The following is a 25678-nucleotide window of genomic DNA, read 5'->3' on the forward strand; positions in this document are numbered from 1 at the left end:
ATGAAAAGAAACCACACACGCACGCACACGCACGGAAGCCGAATTTCAAATGGACGCGCGAGGCTACACGCAGAGCTAACGCGATAACAAACACGATAAAAAAAAAAAGGAAAACAAGATTTCACTGCAAGCAGAAAAGTGGAGTTGAGGCGTTGCGAAAAGTTGGAAGATGCCTTTTGAAAAAGTTGCCTCCACCTGACCATATTTGGTCATATTTGCTCACAGTCATGTTTAACGATGAAGTGGCCCTAAATGGAGAAACTTTGCATCTGTTTGTCTCTTCTTTTTTTTTTTTTTTCCCTGTGCGTTGTCAGTGTGCATTCTAAGTGGAATGGATTATATCGTTCAAAATATTATATGAAATCCTAAACAAAACATCATAAATCGTCAAAATTAGTCTCAAGAAAAACTGTCCTCTGCCACAGCGTGTCACTTTTGTTTTTTTTTTTTTTTTTTTTTTTGGGGGGGGGGGGATTACGATCCTGGGAATGTTTATGTTTCCTTAAAGCTTCTTGCAAGATGAAGCGGATTGAAGCACCCATTATTATTATTATTATTATTTTGTTGTCTCCAGTGGTCATAATTACTCGAGATTGTATAAATTGCGCATGCCATTTGATATAATGGTACAAACAAATAGACAATTATTATATCCTGTGTATATAGTTTTCATTTTTACGTTTTAACGGCTTGTAATTGCATCGTATTTCCATGCAGTTAAAATGTTACACATAATAGCAGCCCGGTCAGTGTGATCGTATTAACCCCCCCCCCCCCCCACGAAGTTTGCTACATGAAAGAATCACTTTATTAAAAATGTGGTATGAAGCTTGTATCTCTGCGTACAGCCTGATTAAAAAGAAAATCTGGTGTCACAGTGGTCCAAAAACTTTTATTTATCTATCTGAATTGTTTAAAGACACAAATACATTTTTTTTTTATTCGCAGTAGTACTTTTGAATTAAATATTCTTTTTAAACAATTCTTTGCCTCCTGCCCAAAGATAGCTGGGATTGGGTCCAGCACTCCCACAACCCCTTGTGAGGATAAGCAGCTCAGAAAATGGACGGACGGATGAAACCAAACGTCGTTATTTCAAAATTAACCACGTGTTTATTGTTTCCACAAATCATAAATTGAGAGTGTGTAACATCGATCTGAATTGTTTAAAGACAGAAATACATCTTTTTTGTTGAATATTTATTCGCAGTAGAACTTTAAAATTAAATAATTCTTTCACCACTCTGACAGAATAATCTGACAAAAAGAATCACTGATAAATGATTTTTTTTGAAACACGATTTGTGCATCAATTCAAGGACAATTATCACATTAATTGATTATTTTGATATCATTGTCCAAATCCTCGCTATTACAGCCTCGTTAATGAAAATGGACTGATTGCGTATTGTTTCATCTGCAAACATCTGCTTTTACTAAAAGATCAGCATTGTTGCCCATTTTCTGACATTACGCACCCAACCAGTAATTAAATCAATTTGTTTGTGCATTTTATGGACTGTCAATTTGAAACAATGCCCCCCCCCTTTTTTTTTTTTTTGGAATCTGAATGACGACAGATTAATTGGTTCTAAAAATATTTGTTAGTTGCGACGCTTTTTTACAATTTTACGGTGCGGCTGTGATGATGCCAACATAACATTGCACCCTTTTGGGATTTGTGACTCTTTTTACATTCAAATTTGATCTTTTAATTGCCAAGGATTTCGTTGTGTTATGTGTCTTGGACGTCATTATAGGCTGAACGGTGTGTCCCAAAAATGTATTTTGTCAATAGAAGGTAAAAAGTAAATTTCGTACAGATTGAGCAGGATTGAGTTGAAACTCCAAAACAAAACAAAACAAAAAGCAGCAACATGGAATACAGTTGGTGTTTTTGTCCGTTCTGCGCAGTGATGGATTGTGGGAAAATGATTCATTTTCTGGATCGTGCGATGACAGACTGTCCCGAGCTCCTGACCAAGACTTCGGGCAAAATCCATTGAGGAGATTCTTTGCTGCTCTCTTTTCAGTTATTCGGGAGAGAATTTGACCTTTTCCCATTTCGCGCTGAAAGGAACTCTTGTTCTTGTCCGGCTAAGTTGACCCGGAATCATGTAAAATGGCATGTCATTGTCCAAGCCGTTTATCCTCACAAGGGTTGCGGGAAAGCTGGGGCTTATCCCAGCTAGCTTCAGGCGAAAGGCAGACGAAACCCTGAACTGGTCGCCAGTTAGTCCAAGGGCAGATATCGACACCGTCATTGAACGGGAATCGATCCCACGCTGCCCGAACCAGAGGCAGACGTGTGTACCACTACACCATCAGTGACTTTAATTATGTAATACAACGTTTTAATTCCAATGTCGAATGCATGGAAAAATAGACGTTTTTTTTTGTCCAGATGTACAGATCTACTTTAGAAATTATGCTAGGTGACAAACACATATTTTGAAATAGTTTCTGATCAGTAGAAGCTATGCGGTCTTTGCTGCTGTTCTGTTGGTTGCAGAACCGCAAACAACGGCGGAACCTCAAATTTCATACGATTCATTCTCGGATGCTAGTTGATCCAACCACTCGCATTTGAAATATGTACAGGTGTGGTCAGTCATGCCCGCAGATATAAACTTACGGGTGCCTGTTCTGTTTGTAATTATGAGTGTAGCCCTTTAAGAGCGGAGGGGGGCGGTGTCAGGTAAACTAGGAAGTAGAAGTAGGCTGAGCAGCAGAGACCGTGTGCTTCCGTGTGTATGTTTAAAAAAAAAAAAAAAAAAAAAGACGTCAGGGTGTGATTCCCTGCGCTGGATCGCTTTTCATGTGCACCGAGTGTGTGCGACAAGTGCGCAATTGCGCAGTGACGCAGCTTAGAGGGAACACAAAAAAAGACTACACAAAATAAGCGACGTCTTTCAATATCGATCCATTTCTACTCGTAACAAATTTTTACGCGCGTAATTTTTCATGCTCGACTGTGCATACGCGCCTGTCAAATCACAGCGCCTGTTGACCTCAGTTTTGCTGTCGTTTATAAACAATACGTAACCAAAATAAGATGCTCCGCGGTTAAGATGTCAGCACTCTAAACTATTATTAACTGTGCGGCGTTTAAAAGAGACATTTTAACATTGGTAAATGTTATTTTGAGGAATTGCGAATGACTGGATTATGAAGTCATTTAACCAGGTACGTACAAACGAGTAACACTAAATCAAGGGACTTCCCAATAGAGTGTGGTGTCACGCAAGAGTCTGTACTAGGCCCTAAACCTTTTTTTTTTTTTTTTTTTTTTTTTAAAAATACACGTTAAAGGTATCACAAATCCGTTGCAAAGTTTAAAATGAATGCTTTTGCAATTCTTTAATCACTGTTTTAATTAGTTGATCAGAATCTCGTTGCGAGCAAAGAACTCTTGTCTCGTATGTAAAAATATCAATTCTGTATTGAAACTACGGTTGACAAATTTCGGGGTCCTTATCATGGCCTGCTTGAGCTGCCGGGATGGACTATGGAGTGGTACTGTGTACTGTTCTTGTCGTTAATTGTTCCACTTTTGGTTTGCCACTTCTTGGTTCTTCATGCTTCGTAAAAGTCGCTCATCTGGTGAAAATTGTCGAGCGAAGACGACGCTTCCGTGTGGAAGGTCAGAGTTCGTTGTTGAGTCTTTGACTTACGTGTAGTTGTCGATCTTAAAATCCAGTTCTGTGGTTATGTGAGTGGCATGAACACTTTAATTAATTTTGCCTTTAATCGTTTTGGCTGTCAAATCATTCAAAGCCCAAGAAGCCACGGATGTTTTGTTTTTGTCTTTCAAACCCAACATAACTTTTAAAACATGCTCTAAGAATCCTTCTTTGTTGGGTAAGTCAACCATAAACATGTCAACAACTTGAGGCAGCTAAATATGACATTTTGTGCTGAAAATGACGGTCCCGAGAGGATGAATCTTGTGGATTTTTAACAGGGACTGGTCGGTTGACGGGCGGCCTCAAAGTTCTGAGGTCCCCGGTTCAATCCCGGACACGCCTGTGCGGAGTTTGCATGTTCTCCCCGGGCCTGCGTGGGTTTTCTCCGGGCACTCCGCTTTCCTCATAAAAACATGCAACATTAATTGGACACTCTAAATTGACCCGTAGGTGTGATCGTGAGTGCGGCTGTTTGTCTCGATGTGCCCTGCGATTGGCTGGCAACCAGTTCAGGGTGTACCCTGCCTCCTGGCCGTTGACAACTCGGATAGGCTCCAGCGCCCCCTGCGACCCTGGTGAGGATAAGCGGCTAAGAAAATGGATGGATGGATGGTTGGATGACATTGGTGGCGTTTGAGGGGAATGTTTGGAAATACACTTCGGGTATCTGGCACTGGCCTACTGTATGTACGTGTTCGCAGGGCTAGCAGATGATTGCTCGGTCCACATTCCGTGTTCAGTTTCCGGTAATCTGCAAGTTTGGACTATGATGTCACTAGAGTAGAAAAGGTAAAGACGAGAGTATAATGAACTTTAAGGAAGAAAGTAGTGAAACACACCGGTGCTGCTTTAAGTTCCCTTTTTTCCCAGTAACCAAGCAAGGACTTTGTGAATGTTGTAGCATTAGCGCCGTGTAAGGAGGCATCCCAATCTGGTGCCCAAACCGCCTCGGTAATCCTCTGGATGGAAACGCAAGTAGCTCGATTCCAAGCTGCGTCCAGATGTCTAAACGCGAGCCCACCCACCTCACAGAGGAAACTCCCGTCAGCTGCTCGGAGCCACGTTCTCATTCTTTCGGTCACTTCCCAAAGGTCTTGACCACAGGTGAGGTTCGAGCCCATAATGGCCGGTGAAACACGAGCTTGCCAGTACGGCGCTACTTCTTTTTGCAACGCCTGCACAAATGCAGACGAAATACATCTAGGTTACCGTCCGAGAACCGGCACGTTCTCCCATGTGTCACTGAGTCACGGGTTAGTAAATAGTACAAATACAAAAGCGGGTTCAACACATTTGGAAATAGAGCGGAACCCAGGTGGAGCAATATTTTTACGTGGCTTTTATTTGTTCGGATTTCAATATCATGATTCGCACAGGCACGAGTGTAACCATGGAAACACAAAAAAGCCTTCCCCGTTTGAAACTGTAACTAACACTAAGGCAATGTTTTCAGCAACATTTTGCAAGGGTAAATGTTTGCGTCTCATTCCACTCATTTTTCACCTAAAGCAGTGGTTCCCAAGGTGGTGTCCGCGGACCCCCACGGGGGTGAAAAATGTCTTTCCAGGGGGTCCGTGATGTGAAGACGAAAAAAAACAAAATCGTCTGGAAGCTGATAATGATGTGAGAATTGCCGTTTCCAGTGTTGAACCGCGTTTTGGTTTATTGTGCAAAAATAAAAGCAAGAGCACCTAAGTATTGAGTATTTCTTTGTACCAGAATGGCATAGCTGTGTCCAGCAGTACAATAGTGGCGAAAGTTGAGGTTGGGGGTCCGGGAGCTCTTTGAACTGGGGGTCCGGCTCCAGGTTAACTCTGGGAACCACTGACCGAAAGGAACGGTTTGCAGTTTTAACACCACACCACGATTTGGACGTAGTCTCACTAGACCAATCCCTCCCCCTTCTTGAGTTTCTGACCAAAGGTAGCCACAGTTGACGTGCACGAGTGTGATTCGGTAGTTCCTGATGACATACGATCATAGAAGTGCATAGTTGTGATGAATAGTCACAGAGAATGTTTTCCCGCTGCAACAAAATGGCAGCGCTCGTGCCGGTAATACTAGGTTAGCTTTAGCACTGTAAACATGACGATGTTAGCTACGACGGCTACACCGGTAACATGACTTATTCGTTATATAGTGTTATTGGAAAAATTAGGGGTCTTTACGTAGAAGACAGATCCGTGATGTAGCGCAAAAACTCGCGTCGCTACTGTTGCTTTTCATGCAAGTGCAAGGGTCGCTGCGCGTGTTGCCAGTTTGGCAAAACAGCCTGCGACGCGCTTGGCGTAGCAGCGCAACAAAGTCAACTAGGCCAACATGATTTTTGGTGAATTCAGTTGAGGGAAAGGAACACAAATTCTGAACTCCACAACACGTGTGGTAGATGTCAGATGTATTCCATTTTTAAATATGTAAAAAGTGGGCATTAAACCCTCTGAATCATTGTAGTTATCAATTTGTTGAATACATTGTTATCTTCATTTTTTTTTTTTTTTACATCATGGCACTGGCTGGCATAGAGGGGCACACGAACAATCGGGAGTCTGTGCTCCTAGTGTGATACGTTTAAAGGGATTGAGAGGAGTAGTTTTGATTGGATGAGATTGAAGTAGGCTGTGATTGCCAGCGTGGGGCTGCCGTGGCTTGCCGTGAATAGCTCTGAGTGAGCGCAGCGAGTGATTGACACCCCGTCAGTCACGCCTTGCAACGGTTTGTTAAAAACAGTAACTGCAAACTTCCCCTTTTTACCTTTCCAGCCTCTTTGTTGGATTATTTCATAAAACGGCCAAAAAAGGCAACACACGCAAGTGAATTTTTTTGGGTGTCGCCTGAAATGAGGCATTTTTCACCCACATTTGTGATGACAGGCAGTTTATTTGAATTCTCAGAATCAAGCAGTCACAATATTGCTGTTGTCTTGTTTTTCTTGGGCTTGAACGAGGCGCCATCGCTCGACACTTTTGAACTGTGAGGTGTTATTTGTTTAGAGTGCGCTATTACTAAATGCTTCTGAATTATTGGACCTTTTCAAGTCCCACATCCAAAGCTCATAATGGACAGAAAAAGCCTTGAAGTGGCAGATAAGTCACGGCGTCGCATTAAAGTGCTCACCCATCTTCCAATCAGATTGCTTTGAAGGCATTTCTCACAGGCTTGAGATTGCGTATTTATTTGCGTGGCATTTGTTGATCATTATGCTACGCTGTGATGTGTCGTAGTCCCTTGTTGATGTCTTAATTTTCGTTAGCCTGATAGGATAATCGCCGTTGCCATTTTTGAATATTTTTAAACAAACAAAATAAAGGCAGTCCCAGCAAGCAATTATCCAATCTGTTATGAACCAGCGGCACGGGGGCGGACCCAAATGAAGGACTCCCAAGCAAAGGTATAATGTTCCAAAAACAGGTCAGTACCAAAAAGCAGTCCAAAACAAGTGGAAGCACAAAAACGCTATGCTAGTAGCAAGATCCAGAAACATAAACGAGGTCCGATGACTATGAGGCCAACTCAGAAACATGACAAGACGTGGTCCAACTAAAGAGCCACAGGCTCGCTGCGACAGGGGCTCGCTCTACTCTAAACTTGGCACAGCAACCGAGTATCCCAGGATGCAGTGAAGCGTGCGCAACGAACTGGCAAATGCTGATGCCACATTTACCACTTTAGTACTTGGCCCATTAGTGTCCAGAATGCAACACAGCTGTGACAGCAGCAGTCAGAGGTGGCACTGCCCAAGGGCAGTGGCCTGGCCAGAAATGGGGGAAAAAAAAAATCAATGATAAAGGGGAAATCAAGTGCTTTGCATGAACCGTGTATCCAATAGGTCATGTCATATGTACCCTATTTTGACAATGTGATGTTAAATCCTCTCTCATTTAATCGTGTTTTGAGAAGATTTTTATTGACAATTACGAATTTTCAGGGGCGCCGCCATTTTTGTGAGTCACGTGATCTACGTGGGCATATGTGACGTGTACCGTGCCGTTCCAAACGCTGGATTACATGGGACACCTTTTATCCCCAGCGCTGATTTCTCACATTTATCCTCATCTGATGAAGAAACAGCAGTATCGGTTGATCGGGAAGACGGAGGAATACTTCCATGCCGAGCTTCCAGGCAGCGGAGGCCTTTAGCCGACCTTCGGTGGTTAGCCCCGGACGCCGAAGCGAGGCTAACGGCCTCTGCCGCCTGGAAGCTCGGCTCGTGGCCCGCCGCTGGAGCTTGTGGCCCCGTCTTCAGTGGCGGCCGTTAGCCCCAGACGCCGAAGCTAGGCTAAAGCCCTCCGCCGCCTGGAAGCTCGCCTCGCGGCCGACGGCCCGAGCTCGCTCGTCAGACTCATTCCCATCCGAAGAACCACCCGCGGCTGCCGGCGCGGCCTCCGAGTAGTCACACTCCGCGAATATTCAACATTTACAGCCACAGGTGCAAATCTGTTATGGAAGTATTCCTCCGTCTTCTTGATCAACCGTTATTGCTACTTCTTCATCAGATGAGGCTCAATCCGAGAAATCAGCGCTGGCTATAAATGGTGCCCCATGTAATCCAGCGTTTGGAACGGCACGGTACACGTCACATACGCCCACGCAGATCATGTGACTCGCGAAAATGGCAGCGCCCTTGAACATTCGTAATTGTTGATAAAAAATCTTCTCAAAACACGATTAAATGAGAGCGGATTTAACACCACATTGTCTAAATAGCGTAGATATTACATGACCTAGTGGATACACTGTTCATGCAAAGCACTGGAATTCCCCTTTAAGCAAGTACGTTGGTATTTTGAATTTCTGTTGTGACAGCAATCACTTCGGTGACTCTGCTGCTAAGGTAACGATTTGGTGTTGCAGTTCAGTAACAGCTCTCTTGTCATTGTTTAACCCATCACAATGGTAAACACAACAGGCCATCACCAGAAATCTCACTGGTGCAAAAACATGCAGTGGCAGGAACGTTTTCTGTCCGTTTCTGGTCGGACGGTAACGAATGGGGAAATGTCAGCCGCACAATTTCTGTCATTCCTTTTACTCGAGCAGCTGAAGTCAGACGTCCAGACGGCAACAAAAATCCATCTTATCCACTTAATGTCCTTGGAAAAGTCAAAGACTGTGTTTCCGAGGTCAGATGACACAGAGTCTTTGACCCCCCCCCCCCTTGCAACACAGATGGATAAAAGCCTGTTTTCCACATGCCTGCCTCTGCAGCTGTGCATGCTCATATCTGGGTTACTCAGAGGGTCCCCCCCCCACCCCCCCTCCTGCCACAATTGCAAAAACACCACGACTACACTGTTAAAGCGAAAATGGAGATAAAAGCCAACACGTATGTTCCACGCCGGTAATTATGTAGGTAAGATTATACGCAGGCGTCAGCGAGGTCAACCGTGGGCTGTTTTCTCTTTGACGTGTCGAGATTTTCGAAGCTGTCAGAGGTTTAAAGCCCCCTCAGGAGACGCACGCTACAGACAGAACAACCCGTCTGTCATGAGTCCACCATCCCAACTTGATGTGCGCTGTAAATGCTTCGACGTGAACGTCGGAGGGGCGTTGGACGACTGCATGGTATCAACCCAGCATTTACACGTCAAATACTATTAGTATTTCCTCTGCAGGGTCATAATCGTGATATCATTGTAAGAATTGAGGATACACATTTGGGAATGAGTATGATGCAGTAGTCTGCTTACTGTGAACAACAACCACAAGCTGAAAGTTTATTAAATGAGGTCCTCCTCCTTCTTGTGTGGTAGCTGATGTGACCCCTAAATCAGTATACTGTATGTATATATATATATATATATATTTTTTTTTTTTTTTTAAAGTGGGAAACTACTACTTGCTTATGTGACAGAAGAGTCTCCGCTAGGATGAAGGGCAAAGTCTATAAAACAGTTGTTGAGACCAGCAATGCTTTACGGATTAGGGACGGTGGCACTGAAGAAGCATCAGGAAGCAGACCTGGAGGTGGCAGAAATGAAGATGTTGAGGTTCTCGCTTGGATAGGATAAGAAATGAGCTCATTAGAGGGACAGCCAAAGTTGGATGTTTTGGAGACGAGGTGAGAGAGAGCAGACTTGGATGGTTTGGACATGTCCAGAGGCGAGAGATTGAGTCTGTTGGTGGAAGGGTGCTGAGGATGGAGCTACCAAGGAAGAGAGAACAAGAGGAAGACCAAAGAAAACGTTGATGGATGTTGTGAGGGAAGACATGAGGACTGTCGGTGTTAGAGAGGAAGATACACGAGATAGGCTTAGATGGGAAATGATGACACGCTGTGGTGACCCCCAATCGGGACAAGCCGAAAGGAAAAGAAGAAGAAGAAGAAACTACTACTTGCTGCTGTCAAATATTTTTAGAATGGCGTGTCCTGCCATTAATATCATCGAGTAATTGAGTTATCAGACAATGAAACACAAAGTGTACATAGTGTAGTATCTGTGACGTGAGTGTGTCTGGCTTTGGGCTTGGTCTGGCGAGCGACGTGGGTGTTGGAGAACGGTAGTCCAGAGTTGGCAGTCCATTTTTCATCATTTCTATTAAAATGCATTCTAACTAACGGGGAAGATGAAGACTTTAGTCTGAGGCCCCATAGCTCAGCGGTTAGAGCATTGTTTTGGTAAACCGGGGGTCGTGAGTTTGTATCTCACTGGGGGCTCTGCTCCCCAGGAGGGTTTGCGTCAGGAAGGGCATCCAGCGTTTAAGAACTGTGCCAAAAAAATATGAGCGTTCATCTGAGATGTCACGTTGTGGCGACCCCGAACAGGACAAGCCGAAAGAAACTTACTCAACACAAAATGTGCACAGTGGAGTATCTGTGACTTCGGTGTGTCTGGCTTTAAAAGGCTGGGCGTGGCCTGGTGAGTGACGTGGGTGTGAGAGAAGGGTAGTCCAGAGCTGGCTGACTGCATTTGTTCATTCAAGTTATTGAAAGTGCACAGGGGGCTGTGTCCATTTTTCATCATTTCTATTAAAATGCATTCTAACTAGTGATGTTAGCCTATATTAATGTAGGTAAAATTGATATATTACCTCGCAGACCTCAGGCCTTCCGTTGTGGGACACTTTCCATTTTGTGTTACTTGTAAAGTGCAAAAAAATCATCCCATGATTTTGATGTTATTTGTCTTTTCTGGACTTTTCCTTCCTAGCATGTTTTTATTGTGCCAACTATTGCGTGGACAGACTGGTGGGTGCGACTGCAGTAGCGTCACTCCGTGGAAAAAAAAAGATCCCTGTGAAGGTTTGAGGCAGATTTTGCTTCAGCTTTTCTTGGAAACCAATCATACGAGATATTCGATGAACGGTTGCGGTCCTAGAGGCAAGTGGAACCTACGGGACCAGGACCATGTATGTGGGTATTGTGCAGTGGAAACAAGCCAAAGACTTTTGAGTCAGTAAAGCTTTCACAAGGTTTTCGGACTATCCATTTAAGACTCAATGGCTTTAAGATGTTGAGAGTAGCCATATGGTCAAGCAAATTCCTCATGTTCAGAAAATGTACAAATCCGTTCATGAGGACTGTCCGTGGGTTGCGTCTGACAGGGAAAGCATTCTCACAAGGTGTCAGCGTCGTTGGGCGATTTTGTTTCCCTCCGAGGTATTTTAACAACGTTGTGGACCAGCTTGAGGGCTGATGTACTTGCTGGCTCATGCGTGGTTTGGAAATAGCTGAACGTTTTCCCCTCTTCCTTTTCCCACTGGCCCTTTTTTTCGTCTCTTTCACACAGCGACGTGTTGTTGTTGTTTTTTTTTTTTTAAAAAAAGACTGAGGACAGGCTGCTGATCAGCAGAAACCCAAGATCAGATTAGTCCGAAGGCTCGAGTAGCCGGACCCGAACGAGGGGAGGTATTTCAAAGCCGTTTCCTTCTGTTTGCTTTTTTCAAGATGAAAATAAAATGTCGACGTATCATATCATCATTAAATTGATGCGAAGTCGTGCTGCCCTTTCGTGGAGTTTGTTTGCGGAGTTGATGAGGTGTTTTCATGCCTCGCTTTTGTTTCTCCCGGTCTGTGAAAACGCCCTTTGAAATATTCCAGCGGAGCGGCGGCAGCCTGATGGATTGGGCAAATATTAGTACATTCTTGGATGTTGGGCGCTGAGCTGCATATCAGATGATCTGTCAAACGTGACAGGGTCAAGGACGCTTTGGCCCTCTTTTGAAAGACGTTCAACTTAATTAAGTCCTGTGCCTTATACGCAGTTCTATGCGCGCCCAAGCAAAGCTGATAAGACGTTTTTTCCCTACACTGCCTTTGAAGACAAAGGCCTCTTCTATACAGTATCTGTTCGGTTTCATAAAGACGCCATTGTTCTCCGCTTTCTCGAATAAGCTCCACGATGAGGGAAACTCATGAGTCCCTCTTGTAGACATGAGCGAGGCTAAGAGCTGGGGGAGGAAAAAAACCAAAACAAAACTAAAATGGCTCTGCTAGGTCGTTGCGATGGTGGCTGAGGGATTTTTCCGAGATGTCTTTTCAAAAGCGGAACATTTCTCTTTGCTTTTCCTCAGTCGCGCAATTTTCTGCTGACCTGTTTTACCGGTAGCGGTGATAGTTCTTGAGTTGAGGCGTTTCGATGACATCGAGAGGCTCACGTACGGAGAATATGAAACAGTTGGATCGGAAGATGTGCTAGACCGAGTTCTTTTGAAGCGGTTGCCAAGTGAGCCTCGTTCAAGTGTCTCTGCTCCGCATAAGTAAACAAAGTTTTCCCTTAATCCAGGGATGTCAAACTCAAATTCGCAGTGGACCAAAATTTCAAACTGAACAAAGCCGCGGGACAAGGTGGAACAAATGAACCTTTTAATATGGAACCAAACAAGTGTGTAATATTTGTAATGCCGGGCGGGCCAGCTCTAATATTAATTTGAAATTGCCTCGCGGGACAAATGCAATTACACCGTGGGCCAAATTTGGCCCGTAGGCCAGAGTTTGACACCTATGCCTTAATCAATTAGGTTTTTATCAAATCATAGACCATTCCGGCAAAGACTTTAAAATGACATCAACACTTCAATCTCCCTATTTGCTGACCAGTTAATGATGACACTGAAAATGCTATTGCTGATGGTTGGATTGTAATTTTTACATTTTCAAAACACAATTTTTATGTTCCAGAATGATCTTAAAAGTTCATTATGTTGTATTAATACCTTGGTGCCTGACTTGATGAGCCACACGATTCATGTTGTTTTTAATGCGAGATGAGTCATCGCTCGTAGGAGAGATAGGCGTAGATGGAAAAAGATGACACTCTGTGGCGACCCCTAATGGGACAAGCCGAAAGAAAAAGAAGAAGTTATTGCTCATCTGATTTTTTTTTTTTTTTTTTTTTTACTTGCAAGCAAAAAAAGTAAGATATGAGGTGACAATGGCCACAAATAGAAATCAACTCAGCTCACACCAAGCAGCTGTTTGGCATGGAGTGAAATATCTGTGCATCCATCCATTTTCTTTGCCGCTTATCCTCACGGGGAGTGCCGGAACCTATCCCAGCTGTCAACGGGCACGAGGCGGGGTACACCCTGAACTGGTTGCCAGCCAGTTGGAGGGCACATAGAGACAAACAATCACACCTTGGGGCAATGTAGAGTGTCCAATTAATGTTGCATGTTTTTGGGATGTGGGAGGAAACTGGAGTGCCCGTCCGGAGAAAAGCAACCCAGGTACGGGGAGAACATGCAAACTCACACAGGCGGGTCCGGGATTGAATCCGGAACCTCAGAACTGTGAGGCCACCGTGCCGCCTGTCGTGAAATATTCATTTAAAAAAAAAAAAAAAAAAAAAAAGAGGCTTCACGCCATTTATGACCACTCAAAGTTGAAGCTTACTGTCAAAGTAAACATAAAACGAAAACAAAAAAAAACATCACGCTGTGTGTTTTAGAGTAATATTTATGCAACGGCATTAGGGATACTTGAAAAGAAATGGTGCAACAACACATGTGGAGAGACAGTATAACCATATGTCCTCTGTAGAACGACTTATAGGCAACTTAATGAGTCACTTAGTCATGAAACTTATCATTTTTGTCCCTGCGATTGTAATAACATGGCAAGGTCGTCGGTAGTATTTCAGAGGTTGTTTACTCGCTGGAATTTTGTGAGGGGAGATAGTATCAGAGCTCAGGAAGTCAGTTGGCTAACGCCTTGTTGTTTATACTGAAAGGTCCATCCTGGGCCCCCTGTGACTCACTGATTTTTTTTTTTTTCAGGGGGAAAATAGCAAAGTCATTCAAACATAGTCCAGGACTTTAAATAACAAAGGTCCAAGTTCTACCGTAATTCTTAATTTCTATTGCACACTTATCGGAAGTCTTTCTCATAATTTATTTGTTCAACCGAAGGAATTATAACTTGGGTCGGTATAGAATTTTTTTTTTCTTCCAAATTTGTACATCTAAATTCCACGATTGAATGTAACGTTTTGCCCGTGTCAAGTTTATTTTGATCGCCTTCATGGCGTCACGCATTAAAATCGGAGTTCCAACCGTCTCACGAAAACTAATCACGAGCAGGGTCCGTCCGCCGTCACAGGAAATAGCTGACAGCAGGAATGCTCCCTCTCTCCTCTCTCTCTCTCTCTCTCTCTCTCTCTCTCTCTCCTCGTATGTCTCTATAGGACTCGGCCGCACTTGTGGTTGGCTGCCTTCTTCATACAACAACTTCCTGTAAACATGACATACCCCCCCACCCCCCCATCCCCCCCATCCTCCATCTCTAAGGATCTCCTTTGGACCTCATTGTGCTGCGCAACGTTTGCTTCGAGCTTGGACGGCTTGTTCTGCCCTGACTCTGAAGTGTGTTAACGCACAGCACACAACATCCATCCTTCCGTTGTGTTCGGCTTTTTCTGGGTCGTGGGGGCACCAGCTTTAGTTGGGAATCCCGGAACTCGCTCTCCTCGGCCGCTTCGTCCACTCGGCGTCGCCTCAATTCGCTCCTCTTGACCGTACTTGTAGGTGAGGTTAGGAACGGTGTCGTGAGAACGAGGCACGGGGGCTGGACCCAAATGCAGGACTCCGAGACGAGGACATGATATTAAGCCTGGTTTTGTTCCAAACTGAGGTCGTGTACAATAAGCAGTCCAAAACAAGCAGAAGCACAAAAACGCTAAGCTATAGGCAAGATCCAAAAAGATAAAGCAAGGTCCGATGACTACGAGGCAACACTTGACATGTGAACAAAAACGTAACAAGACTATGGGGCAAGTGGATGCTCTACACCAGGGGTGCTCAATGCGTCGATCGCGAGGCAGTCTTGGGCGATCGCGGGACGGTGTGCCAAAAAAAAAAAAAAAAAAGTTAGCCAATGTTCCCTCTAAACTGCGCGCGTGAGCAATTGTGCATCGCTGATGCAGTCTCTTTGCAGATATTCTGCGTTGCGCAGAAAAAAAATATATAAAAATAATCCAATGTAAATTGAAAGTGTAACATAGAGCTATTCAAGCTATTCAGTTTGTGGCATTTTGCAATGTTATTCAATGAGTGAGGGATGACTATTTGTTACATCCAATGGTACAGTTCACAAACCAAAAAAAAAATGAAAAGAAGCCGCTGCTTTCTTTTAGGCAGCACACGGAACTTTCTCTAACGACGACCGCTGCTCCGCCACACTCTCTTTTTCCTAGTTTAGCTTACACCCACCCCCATCCCCACGCTTAAAGACGTACACCCGTACTTACAAACGTTACAGCACTTATGCAGCCCGTCAACGTGTTTTATAATGACAGCGTCCACAGTCTGGGCAACGTAGAGCAAATACGAGCTAGACGTGCTGCCCTATGTTTACTTTCCATCTCGATGGAGGAAGTTGAAAAAGAAATGCTGTTGTTTTCAGATGCAACGACTGTCGGAATATTTGAATAATCGAAGAAAAATGGGGTTAAACTGGACGAGATTTTCTCTTTTCTGAGTGGGAAAGGTCTGGTCCGAAGCCAAAGTCGAAAGTGCAGGATGAGATGGTGGGTCATTTGAAAATTCCACCTTGGCGCAGCCTGGGTCCAGGATGAAAGCGCAGACAATACAGCGGACAAAAAGCTAATTCTGTATTTTAAATATAGCAGGCAACACAACATTAACCCTAAAACGGTTTGGAAGGGTCATCATCATGGCCGTGGTTTGGCCGTGCCCCTGACAAACGGAGATCAACCAGAATTTTGGCCTTTCAGGTCTCGTTCACGAGCTTACGACGTTCACGTGGGATCTGCTGGGATTCGGCCATCAAAGTTCAACCGTGAGATCAGATTTAATCACAGATGGACACTCTTATCATCTAGTTTTGCCTAATAGCAGCTGGTATCATAACCCGTTCGTGGGCAGCGTCCCATTTTTGGGACATCATGATTTTCACGCATTATATCCTTCAGTATATCAAAATATTTAAATGTTTTCATCTGAAGCCATAATTTGGTGTCAGGAGAGGATAACTCGTCGGTCAAAGTTAGCAGTTAGATTTTTGCGACTTTGAGATTATTTTACTCATTTATAATCATGTAAAGTAATGAGTAATAATAATAATAGCAAATAATTAAATATATAAATTGTTTAATTAAATTAAAATAAATAATTCTAATTATCAGAATAAATAATAATAATAAAGTAATAAGTAATAATGAGTAAAGTAATAATAATAATAATAGTAATGGCGTAATATAACATAACCATAAACGAAAAACAAGTGTTATTTCCTTGATTGTGGCCTGTTATGAGACAATAAGACAAAAAAAATTGCCACCCTGCCCATGAATGGGTTAAGGTCTTAAATTCATCTCATCTGACAAAACGTGTATAAATTTATTTTCAACTCGGGGCACGCAGTTAGTCAGGGTCGCCCATGGTGTGTTTCATAGATGCATATCTTTCAATAAATTATTTTGCTTCTTTTTTTTATGTAAAAAAAAAAAAAAAAAAGCAACAAAAAAATGTCACTGTTCTGCTGGACATGTTTCTTTTCACTAAAAAAAACAAGTCTACGTCTAAAAAAAAAAAAAAAAAGGTTTAAAATGTATAACGCTACTTCTTAAAAAAACTGGCAGTGAATGGATTAAAATGCACGACATTTTGTCTTGGCCTCTTGATCAATTGTAATATGGATGAAGATTGCTGAACATTGTGTTCGTCCACCAGGTTCGTGGGAGGTTTGGAGGCAAACATGACCGCCAACAAGAGTCCAAAGGCCGTGCCTCACGCGGGAGCCGGTAAAGCTCCTCGGGACCCCCCCGACAGGTTAGTGGACCCCCAGCCCCCCCGGGGTGCCTTGCTGTGCTCTCATGATTGCAACTCCTTTTTGGCACGATATGAGTATTCGGTTTTTACTTCTGGGACAAGAAATGGCACTCATGATAAAAAGAGAGAGCAAAGTTTTGACAAGAACTCTCCGTCCCCGGATCCTGGACGGGGGCCCCCCACCCAAGTACAGTACTGACAGTAGCGAGCGGCCGCAAGCTGACGAGAGAAAAACGGCCCGGGAACGGTACGGGATATCTTGCCCGGCTTGTCCGTCATCCTGTCATCCCATTTTCCCGAGACTCAAACCGAGAGATAAAGTTGCGGCGGCGGCCACGACTGCGAAACGGATTCCGTCAACAATCACACCAGCTTGAGTAGCGGCTGAGGGGAGGGAAAAAAAAAAAAAAAAAAGTGGTGGCGCTACGATTGGAGCTTACAGCGAAAGCGGTGCTGTGGATATTAAATGTGAGGGTCCACTTGTGTATCATACTGGAGTCTCGGGTTCGAGTCTGGGCCCTTGTCGCTTTGATGGGCCAGGCAAGATTTCATTCACTGCCAAGCTGATCCGTCAAAATGCAAAGTAATTCTCTAAGGTTCAGCAGAAAAACATCAACTTGTTGGATGATCACCAAATCATTTTTTAATCAAAAAGAAGTACAGTGTATATATATATATATATATATATATATATATATATATACACACTAGCACTCCCTGCGACCCTCGTGAGGATAAGTGGCAACGAAAATGGATGGATGGTTTAATACTATATTTAGGCAAAATCAATTATACCATTTATATATATATATATAGCTGTACTGAACTTTATATGGTTTATCGGTACAGCTTGGCGGCCTCGCTTTATATCCAAAAATGTTTTGTCGTGAAAGGTCACGTGATATGACGACATTTGTCATTGGCTGATGTATTTGTGGCACGGTGGTTTCACTGGTAAAGCGTTGGCCTCACAGTTCCGAGGACCCGGGTTTGATCCCGCCCCCGCCTGTGTGGACTTTGCACGTTCTTCCCCGTGCCTGCTTGGGTTTTCTCCGGGAACTCCGGTTTCCGCCCACACCCCAAAAACATGCAACATTAATTGGACGCTCGAAATTGCCCCTCGGTGTGATTGTGAGTGTGGCTGTTTGTCTCCATGTGCCCTGCAATTGGCTGGCAACCAGTTCAGGGTGTACCCCGCCTCATGCCCCTTGACAGCTGGGATTTGCTCCAGTACTCCCTGCGACCCTTGTGAGGATAAGCGGCAAAGAAAATGGATGGATATATATATATATATACACACACACACACACACACACTGCGATTGGCTGGCAACCAGTTCAGGGTGTACTCCACTTCCTGCCCGATGACAGCTGGGATTGGCTCCAGCACTCCTGCCGTGACCCTCGTGAGGATAAGCGGCTCAGAAAATGATGTGTGTGTGTGTGTCTCTCTCTCTCTCTCTCTCTCTCTCTCTCTCTCTCCCTCTCTCGATATATATAATGTATAGATCCGCAGTTTTTGACTATTCGCAGTCCAGACCGGTCTCTATCCTCTTCAAATTGCTGTACTGTACTTTATATACTGTATGGGGTACCGCATGGCGCTGGCCGGCTGAATATCAGTTTTGCTGTGAAAGGTTATGTGATACGACGGCATTTATGATTGGCTGACGTATTTGTGACCTTGCAGCACCGTTCAGCTCCTTTTCAAATTTTGAATTGCAAAAAAAAACCATGAAAACCGGCTACTCGACCCTCCAGACTAATCTGATCGGGGGTTTCGTTGTCATTTAGTCCCGTTGCTTGTTGTGCATCTGGCCAAATGTAAATTATTATATTTTTCATTTGTAAAAGCATAATATCCAAAGTAAAACAACAATGGGCATCGAATGTCGTAGTTGCTGCACTCAGTTCGAGTGAATCATTTTGAGTATTTTTGCATAATGTCATGCACGGCGGTGGTCTTAATGTTTGATGCAAGTTTCAAGGCATACGTTTCCTAAAAATGGTTCCGTACAACATGAGTTGACCCAAGTTTCCACTGTACTTGCGTTATACGTTTGGCCCACTCGAGGTGGCAAACCACACTCGGTGTAATTATACTCGACTGCCAAGGATGTGGTCGTTTAATGTACACGCTCTATTATTGTGCTGAGTCGTGTTGTACTTTTTGGGTTGCTTAGCAACGTTCAATTTCAGTAACGTGATTTACTTGTACGTGTGCTTTGGCGTGGACAAATTTCTTGATCAAAATCTCGAGTTGGTACATTTTCACATCAGTCACAGTGCCTCAGTCAATTTTTCATTTCAATTATGTATTTAAAGAGCAAAAGTCATTTCGAGTAGATGATATGTTAGTGTACTGTTTTCAAACATGAAAAGCAATTTGCATCTTGAATAGCAAATTGTGAATTGTAATAAGAAAATACATTATGTAATCAGAGCTTGGCCATTTTTAAAGTGTGTGATGATCGTGGAAAAAAACACACCGTAATTTCCAGACTATAGAGCGCACCTGATTATAAACCTCAGGCAGTACATTTTTCAAAGCAAAAAGCATTTTGTACATACACGAGCTGCATGTGCCCACATTGAAACACGAGATATTTACAAACAAATACGGTACTCAGAAAGAGTTTTCAAACATTTAATAATATACCCTATTTTCTGCACTATAAGGCGCACTGCATTATAAGGTGCACCTTCAATGAATGGCCCACTTTAAAACATTTTTGCCACATATAAGGCGCACTGCATTATAAGGCGCATAGAATAGTCGCTACAGCAGCGGCTGGGGTTACGTTACGCATCCATTAGATGGAGCTCCACTAAAGGCTCAATATTGATCCATGTATAAGCCGCGGCAGATTAAAAGGCGCACCGTCGGCTTTGGAGAAAATGAAAGGCTTTTAGGTGTGCCATATAGTGCGGAAAATACAGTGGCTTAGCTTTTCTTTCCAAGTCCCAGACCCAGAAGTAACACAGCAGCATCACGATAGCACAGCGCTAACAGGGTTGTTTAAGAAAAAACATACCGGTAACATCACTGAGACACGGCAGTAACACAGCAGAAACACGCTAGCACAGCGCTAATACTAGAATAGCACTACCAGGGCTGTTTGAAAAACAAAACATACTGGTAAAATCACTGAGACGCGGCAGCAACATGCTAGCACAGCAATAACAGGGCCGGTTAATAAAAACATACCGGTAAAAGTCACTTCCTCGGCACATATATTCCACCGGTCTTCCTCTTACCTTTTCCGCTCGAGTGCCCCCTTGCAACCGTTAGAAAAAAAATGATGCATAAATTAGCTGCGTGAGCCGCAAGGTTGAAAGCGTGTGAAAAAAAATTGCATCTTATAGTCCGTAAATTATGGTACGTACATGTAGTTTGATTTCATTAATTTAGTTTAATACTATCTGCGATTGGCTGGCAACCAGTTCAGGGTGTACACACTGCCTCCTGCCCGTTGACAGCTGGGATAGACTCCAGCACTCCCGGCGGACCTTGTGAGGATAAGCGACAAAGAAAATGGTTGGATGGTTTAATAGTATATTTCGGCAAAATCAATTATACCATTTGACTTTTATATAGTATAAATTGAGATGTTGATTATGTTGTTTTTTTTTTTTTTTTTAACATGGTGTTCCATTCTGAGGAAGTACTTGTTGTAAGCAAGTCCTTATAATATTCACAGAAACTAGATATCAAAGAGTATATGAAGCCTGTGACCAAAGTGGACTTCCTTTTGACAAACGGCATCGAAAATGAATGAATTTACATCGTATACAGAATCCTGGTTTGCTTATATTTACGTGAATGCCCATAAAATGATCTTATCCGATTGTTCGTCTGTCTCTGTGTTGATGTGACACAAGTCCAAATTGTTCCCATTCCTGCGGCCGAACGAGAGGCTAATCTCAAATTGAACGAACCAAAAGGTAAACCTTCGTTGCGACGAAGTTAATAATCAACACTGCATATGTGTCTGGTTACTTCTTCAACATGCCCATTAATTTTTAGCTTCTGCGTGACTATTGATTCCCATGGTAGCCACGTGATTCGGTCGTTTGGTTTGGACCGCTTCCACGAACGCAGTCCGACTTAGTTTGGAACGCATTTTTTTCTCCCCCTTTGACTCCAATGCAAACGCGTCTTGTCTTGGGTCCGACGGTGGTCTTCATCAAACGAATTTGTCACACACACATTTTTTGTCATCGTGAGAATAAATAATTCAGGAGAGGGCAATTTACCGACGACAGATTTTGCATTGATTGGGTGCGACAAGGCATTTTCCGAGTTCGTTGTACTGCATTTCTTTCTCAAGGGCTCGTTTTAAGCACGGAACAGGTTTCAATGTGTTTGAAAAGTCTTCCACCCCGGAGCGGGACCATCGAAACCAGGGAAGGGCAGACAGGTGTGAAGAAAGATTTGTCCCGACCTGCATTGTCGGATCGCAGTCCCACGAGCTCCCCCGCTTCCTCCTCCCACATTTGTTTGTTATCCTACCCGAAGCGGTGACATCAGATCTCATAACGCTTCACTTTCGCAACGCTTATCAAGCTTCCGAGCCAACGATAGAGTTCACGAACAATTATGAGTCGCTCGTGGGTGTGAGGCGTGAGACCTCAGTCGACAGGGGAAAGTTCAAATGAAGAAATGCGAGAAAGTGACTGGGCCAGGCAGCGTTGGGATAAGCATCTAGTGTCACTGAACTGCAAGGATCTATTTAGCCCGGGACCAGGAGAGGATCGAGAAGGACGCTTACAGGTAGAACACATCTTTCCGGACTGCGGTTTACTCTGTGAGGTCTTCTGAATTGTCGAGATCGGGATAAAGTTATGCTGGCCTCTGGTGCTTCGTTTTGGGCAGAATTTCACACTCACGATTCCAGATGCTTTGCTGCAATAGTTCTAAAAATATTGGGGGAATCGAATGCAAACGTGAGAATCACTGATTCTGGAGCTCATTGACGTCGTGCACATCTGCGGTTGATTACTTGCCCGTATTTGTCAGGAATGCCGTAGCCAGCGTAACTCAAACTGCCCCCAAAAATTTTGATTTTGTAAAACTTGCTGGAAGCGTTCACGATTCAAGATTCAAGATTAACTTTATTGTCCCACGTCCTGAGAAATTTGTTCTGGGTCTTTCAATCCATGCTTTAGCCACAGCCAAGAACACACAACAAAATGGAATAACAAGCATACAATAGACATGCACGTCCCTAAAATCCAAGGTTTTAAAATGAGCCAAAAAACACGGTGAACTACTCTCATACATATGTAAATAATATCTAATAAAGTCAATAGATGCTAAGATCTAAAACAGGGCTCAGCAACCTTTTTGAGGCCGAGGGCTACTTCGTGAGCACCGATCGTACGAAGGGCTACGTGACCTGTTTGCGTCAAATTTCAGACTCGCTTCATTACACGTCCATAGAATATTTTTGTTTGAATTTATTGTAGTAAATGACATTACAGGTATTTTTTAAAAATTTAATTCACGTAAGCAAGTCTGATTCAGAATTTAAAGCACAGAGAATAGTCACAATTTGTGGCCAATGGTATTTTTAGAACATACCTCGCGGGCCCCTTATATGGTCCTCACGGACTACCATTCGCCCGCGGGCACCGCGTTGGTGACCCTTGATCTAAAAGTTACTAAGCAGTGCAAAACAACGCCTCTCAAGTCATCTTAACTCTTGCCAGACAGTATCTGAACTTGTTTAAGACCTTGTTCACTGGTTCACCGAGCAATTGCGGAGGTTCCGCTCCATCCACAAAGTCACCCGAGTTCCGTTTACCTTTTGACCTTGACGTTGTTTTTCAGACACTCTCGCCCTTGAAAGTTTTGGATCATTGCCCAGCCCAGCTGCCAAGTCGTGGGTGCAAACTTTTGGAATGGTGGAGTGGTATTATCTAAAATATCCACACTGTTGCGTCATAATTGGAGCAAATTCAGAACAACTTGTTCATAGACAAGTTTTCTGAAATGGACAGTTAACAAAATGTTGTAGTTGTTATATACGTAATATCTCTCATTTAACTATTTGTGAACGATCAGTTGAAAACCCAACGATTTCCATAACATGTACCCTTTAAAAAACATTCAAACTTTTCAAACTCTTGCCTCTTGAAAACATTTTCTCTGTCCTTGACTCTTTCTCACAAGTAGAAGGACGGAAAAGTCTACCTAATCTATCAATGCCATGTCGCACTCTACTGTGTTCTCTTGCGAACAAAACATTTAAATTCTTGAATTGCTTCTTCCTCGTCTCTTTGTAGGTGCCAGTCTACTTCTCCCTGCCCCGTTCAGTCCGGCGGCCAGAGTCCGAGCGAGCCAACGCTGCCTGGTGACGGGAAGAACTATCAGAAACAGAGCAGGTACCTCAGGACAGACGGACGTTTTCTGGTACGTGCTGGCTGGAACAGCAAGACTGCGAGCTTTGCCAGCGGACCATCCCTCACGGGTGATTTTGAGTCGCAACGCCGGCTCACAAAGTCCAAGAGCATCAGTTGCCTGGACAACCGTCTCTCCATCTACAAGCCTCAAGCGAAGGAGTATTGTGAAGGTGAAGACGCCCAGGAGCAAAAGGAGAACCAAGGGGGTGTTCCCCCATCCGAGGGACTGAATGGTCGACCCCTGAGTTGGAGTACGCTGTCACTGGGGTCGCTCTCTAGCCAAGGTCACAAGCGCACACTTTCTGTCAGCAGGCCAGTCGCGAGCGTTCTGCCCACCACAGTCCGCAAAAAGATCTCGGAATGGGAATGCAGGAGAGTCTCTCTGCCTAGGATGAGCTTGTGTTTAGATAAAAGGCCCGGACGAGAGCGCATCGGAGGCAGCGAGGGCTGCCCGAGCTTGCTCTCTTCCCCCTGTAGCGAGAAGGCTTTTGACTTCAAGGGGATTCGCAGGATGAGCACAGCGTTTTCAGAATGCTCGTACACAGAGACGGAAGAAGAGGAAGGCGCTTCCGACAAAGACGGCTTAGGCCGCTTCCAGAAAAGGATCAGTAAGACTGAGTCACCGGGGGGATTTGTACGCGCCCTGTCTGCTCGTAAGGAGACCTCGGCGGTCCTCAACAGGATACAAAAGATAGAGCAAGCCCTGAAGGACAATCCGAGCCCACCTCCTCCGCGCTATCTGAGTAATTGCTACGCTTCAAACAAGACAAGACAAAAATCTTTTGTGATCGGCGAGGACTTTGACAGCACATGCACCAGCAAGCGCAGTAGCATTTGCTCCGTGGCCACGGAACCAGATACCGTTTTGGTCCCTGACAAGTTTGCAAAACACAGACAAAGGTTCAGTGTGGCTTCAATCAGGTCTCTGAGCCCGGATCTGGCCAGCCGGCAGACGTCTCCCGGCCCTCCCATCAACCCCCTACCGAAACCCAAGCGGACGTTTGAGTACGAGGCCAAACGGGAGCAGAAGGGCACATTGTCAGTGAATGGACTGCATTCGGCCTGTGAGTCTCCCCCGCCCTTGCCCTCAACCCCCGCACCCACCACCACACGCACGCCGAAGTCGCTGGGCAGCGCTTCTCGCCCAGCACAAGACAGGTGAGATGAGGATCTTTTCGGATTTGCTTTCCTACACACTCGTATGGTCTTTCGAGCGGCCTTTAAAGGGAACTCGAGAGATTTGCTTCAAAATATATTGTACATAATCGTGTGTGCAGGAACGTCAGGGTGAGAAAAGATGAAGTGCCAGACGGGAGTTGGGGTGGGGTGGGGTAGTGGGTAGTCCGCCGAGTCACACTTCGGGCTGCCATGAGTTCTTTCGCAGCGTGGAGAAGGCCTACCATGATCCGGTGGGATATATTCCAGCCACCGGAGACTTTTCATGGCTCAAACGTGTTCTGTAGTTATGTGTAGGGATAAGAAAAACGCTAGCCGAAATAGCGTTTATTTCCGTGGTAACGGTATTTGATTGACAGTTGAGTGGGGCGTGGTTTCAGTGCATGTAGTGGACACACACGCCCACAACGCCTGAGAGGAGAGACAATGGCGGATTTTTCACAATTTTCAAGCCTCATTGAATAGATAATAAAATTGGACAGGGTTATTAGCAACAGTGAGTCTCATTTAGTTTTCATTTTACGGGGACTTTTTCCGCTCAATTTATTTTGTTTATATTTTTACAGCTATGCCATTTATTCACATGCTGGCTTGCAGCTTTTTAGCGTGCCTGAGAGTGTTTGGCTAACTATCTTAGCATCAATACTGGTTGGTTTTGTCAGAAATTTGCAGACTTTTTACTTGGTTCTTGAAATACAAATTGCACATTGCACTTCTTCTCGCTTACTGCGCACTGGAAAACGTCGACATTGTTAACTTAACCGAAACAAGCAGCACGGCTTATCCGGGATCAACCGATGAAATCCGAGACTCAGCTTTTTTTTTTTTTTTTTTTTATTTTTTATTTTGCACTTACCTCTTAGAGTCAGCTGTTCTCTTTTGAGAGGGTGGGGCCTGTTCGGATTGTGCCCGATGTGAAATGGGGATGAAAATCATTCATCCCTTGCCTTATGTTTAACATTCCTGTGGTTCGACCAATTTCAGACCAAGCTTAAAAGCCACACGCTTTCAGCAGTGTCATACTGTACATGTAGATGCTAACGCTAATGCACCAAAAACACACACAACGTGAGCATCAATGTGCTATGAATACTCTGAAATAAAAGTCAATATCCACACGACACTAATTATGGTGACTTTGTTTCATAGTTGCTTGCATTTCCTGATTAAGTTTTTGGGTTTTTT

General features: G+C 44.1%; 1 protein-coding gene across 3 annotated transcripts in view; it reads left to right on the top strand.

The window, feature by feature from the left end:
• dennd2b (DENN domain containing 2B) overlaps nucleotides 1–25678 on the top strand; it is a 65852-nt gene that overhangs the window by 6060 nt on the left and 34114 nt on the right. For 2 of the 3 annotated variants that reach the window (XM_061813751.1, XM_061813750.1), the window contains exons 2-3: nucleotides 16815–16913; nucleotides 23201–24475. In XM_061813751.1, the coding sequence (XP_061669735.1) occupies nucleotides 16840–16913; nucleotides 23201–24475 (1349 nt within the window). In that variant the 5' untranslated portion in view covers nucleotides 16815–16839. Of the gene's footprint in view, nucleotides 1–11513; nucleotides 11533–16814; nucleotides 16914–23200; nucleotides 24476–25678 lie in introns of those variants that run through there. The other variant, XM_061813752.1, reaches the window with a different exon arrangement.

Source organism: Syngnathoides biaculeatus, chromosome 3 (genome assembly GCF_019802595.1).
Source record: "Syngnathoides biaculeatus isolate LvHL_M chromosome 3, ASM1980259v1, whole genome shotgun sequence".
NCBI classification, from domain to species: Eukaryota; Metazoa; Chordata; class Actinopteri; order Syngnathiformes; family Syngnathidae; genus Syngnathoides; species Syngnathoides biaculeatus.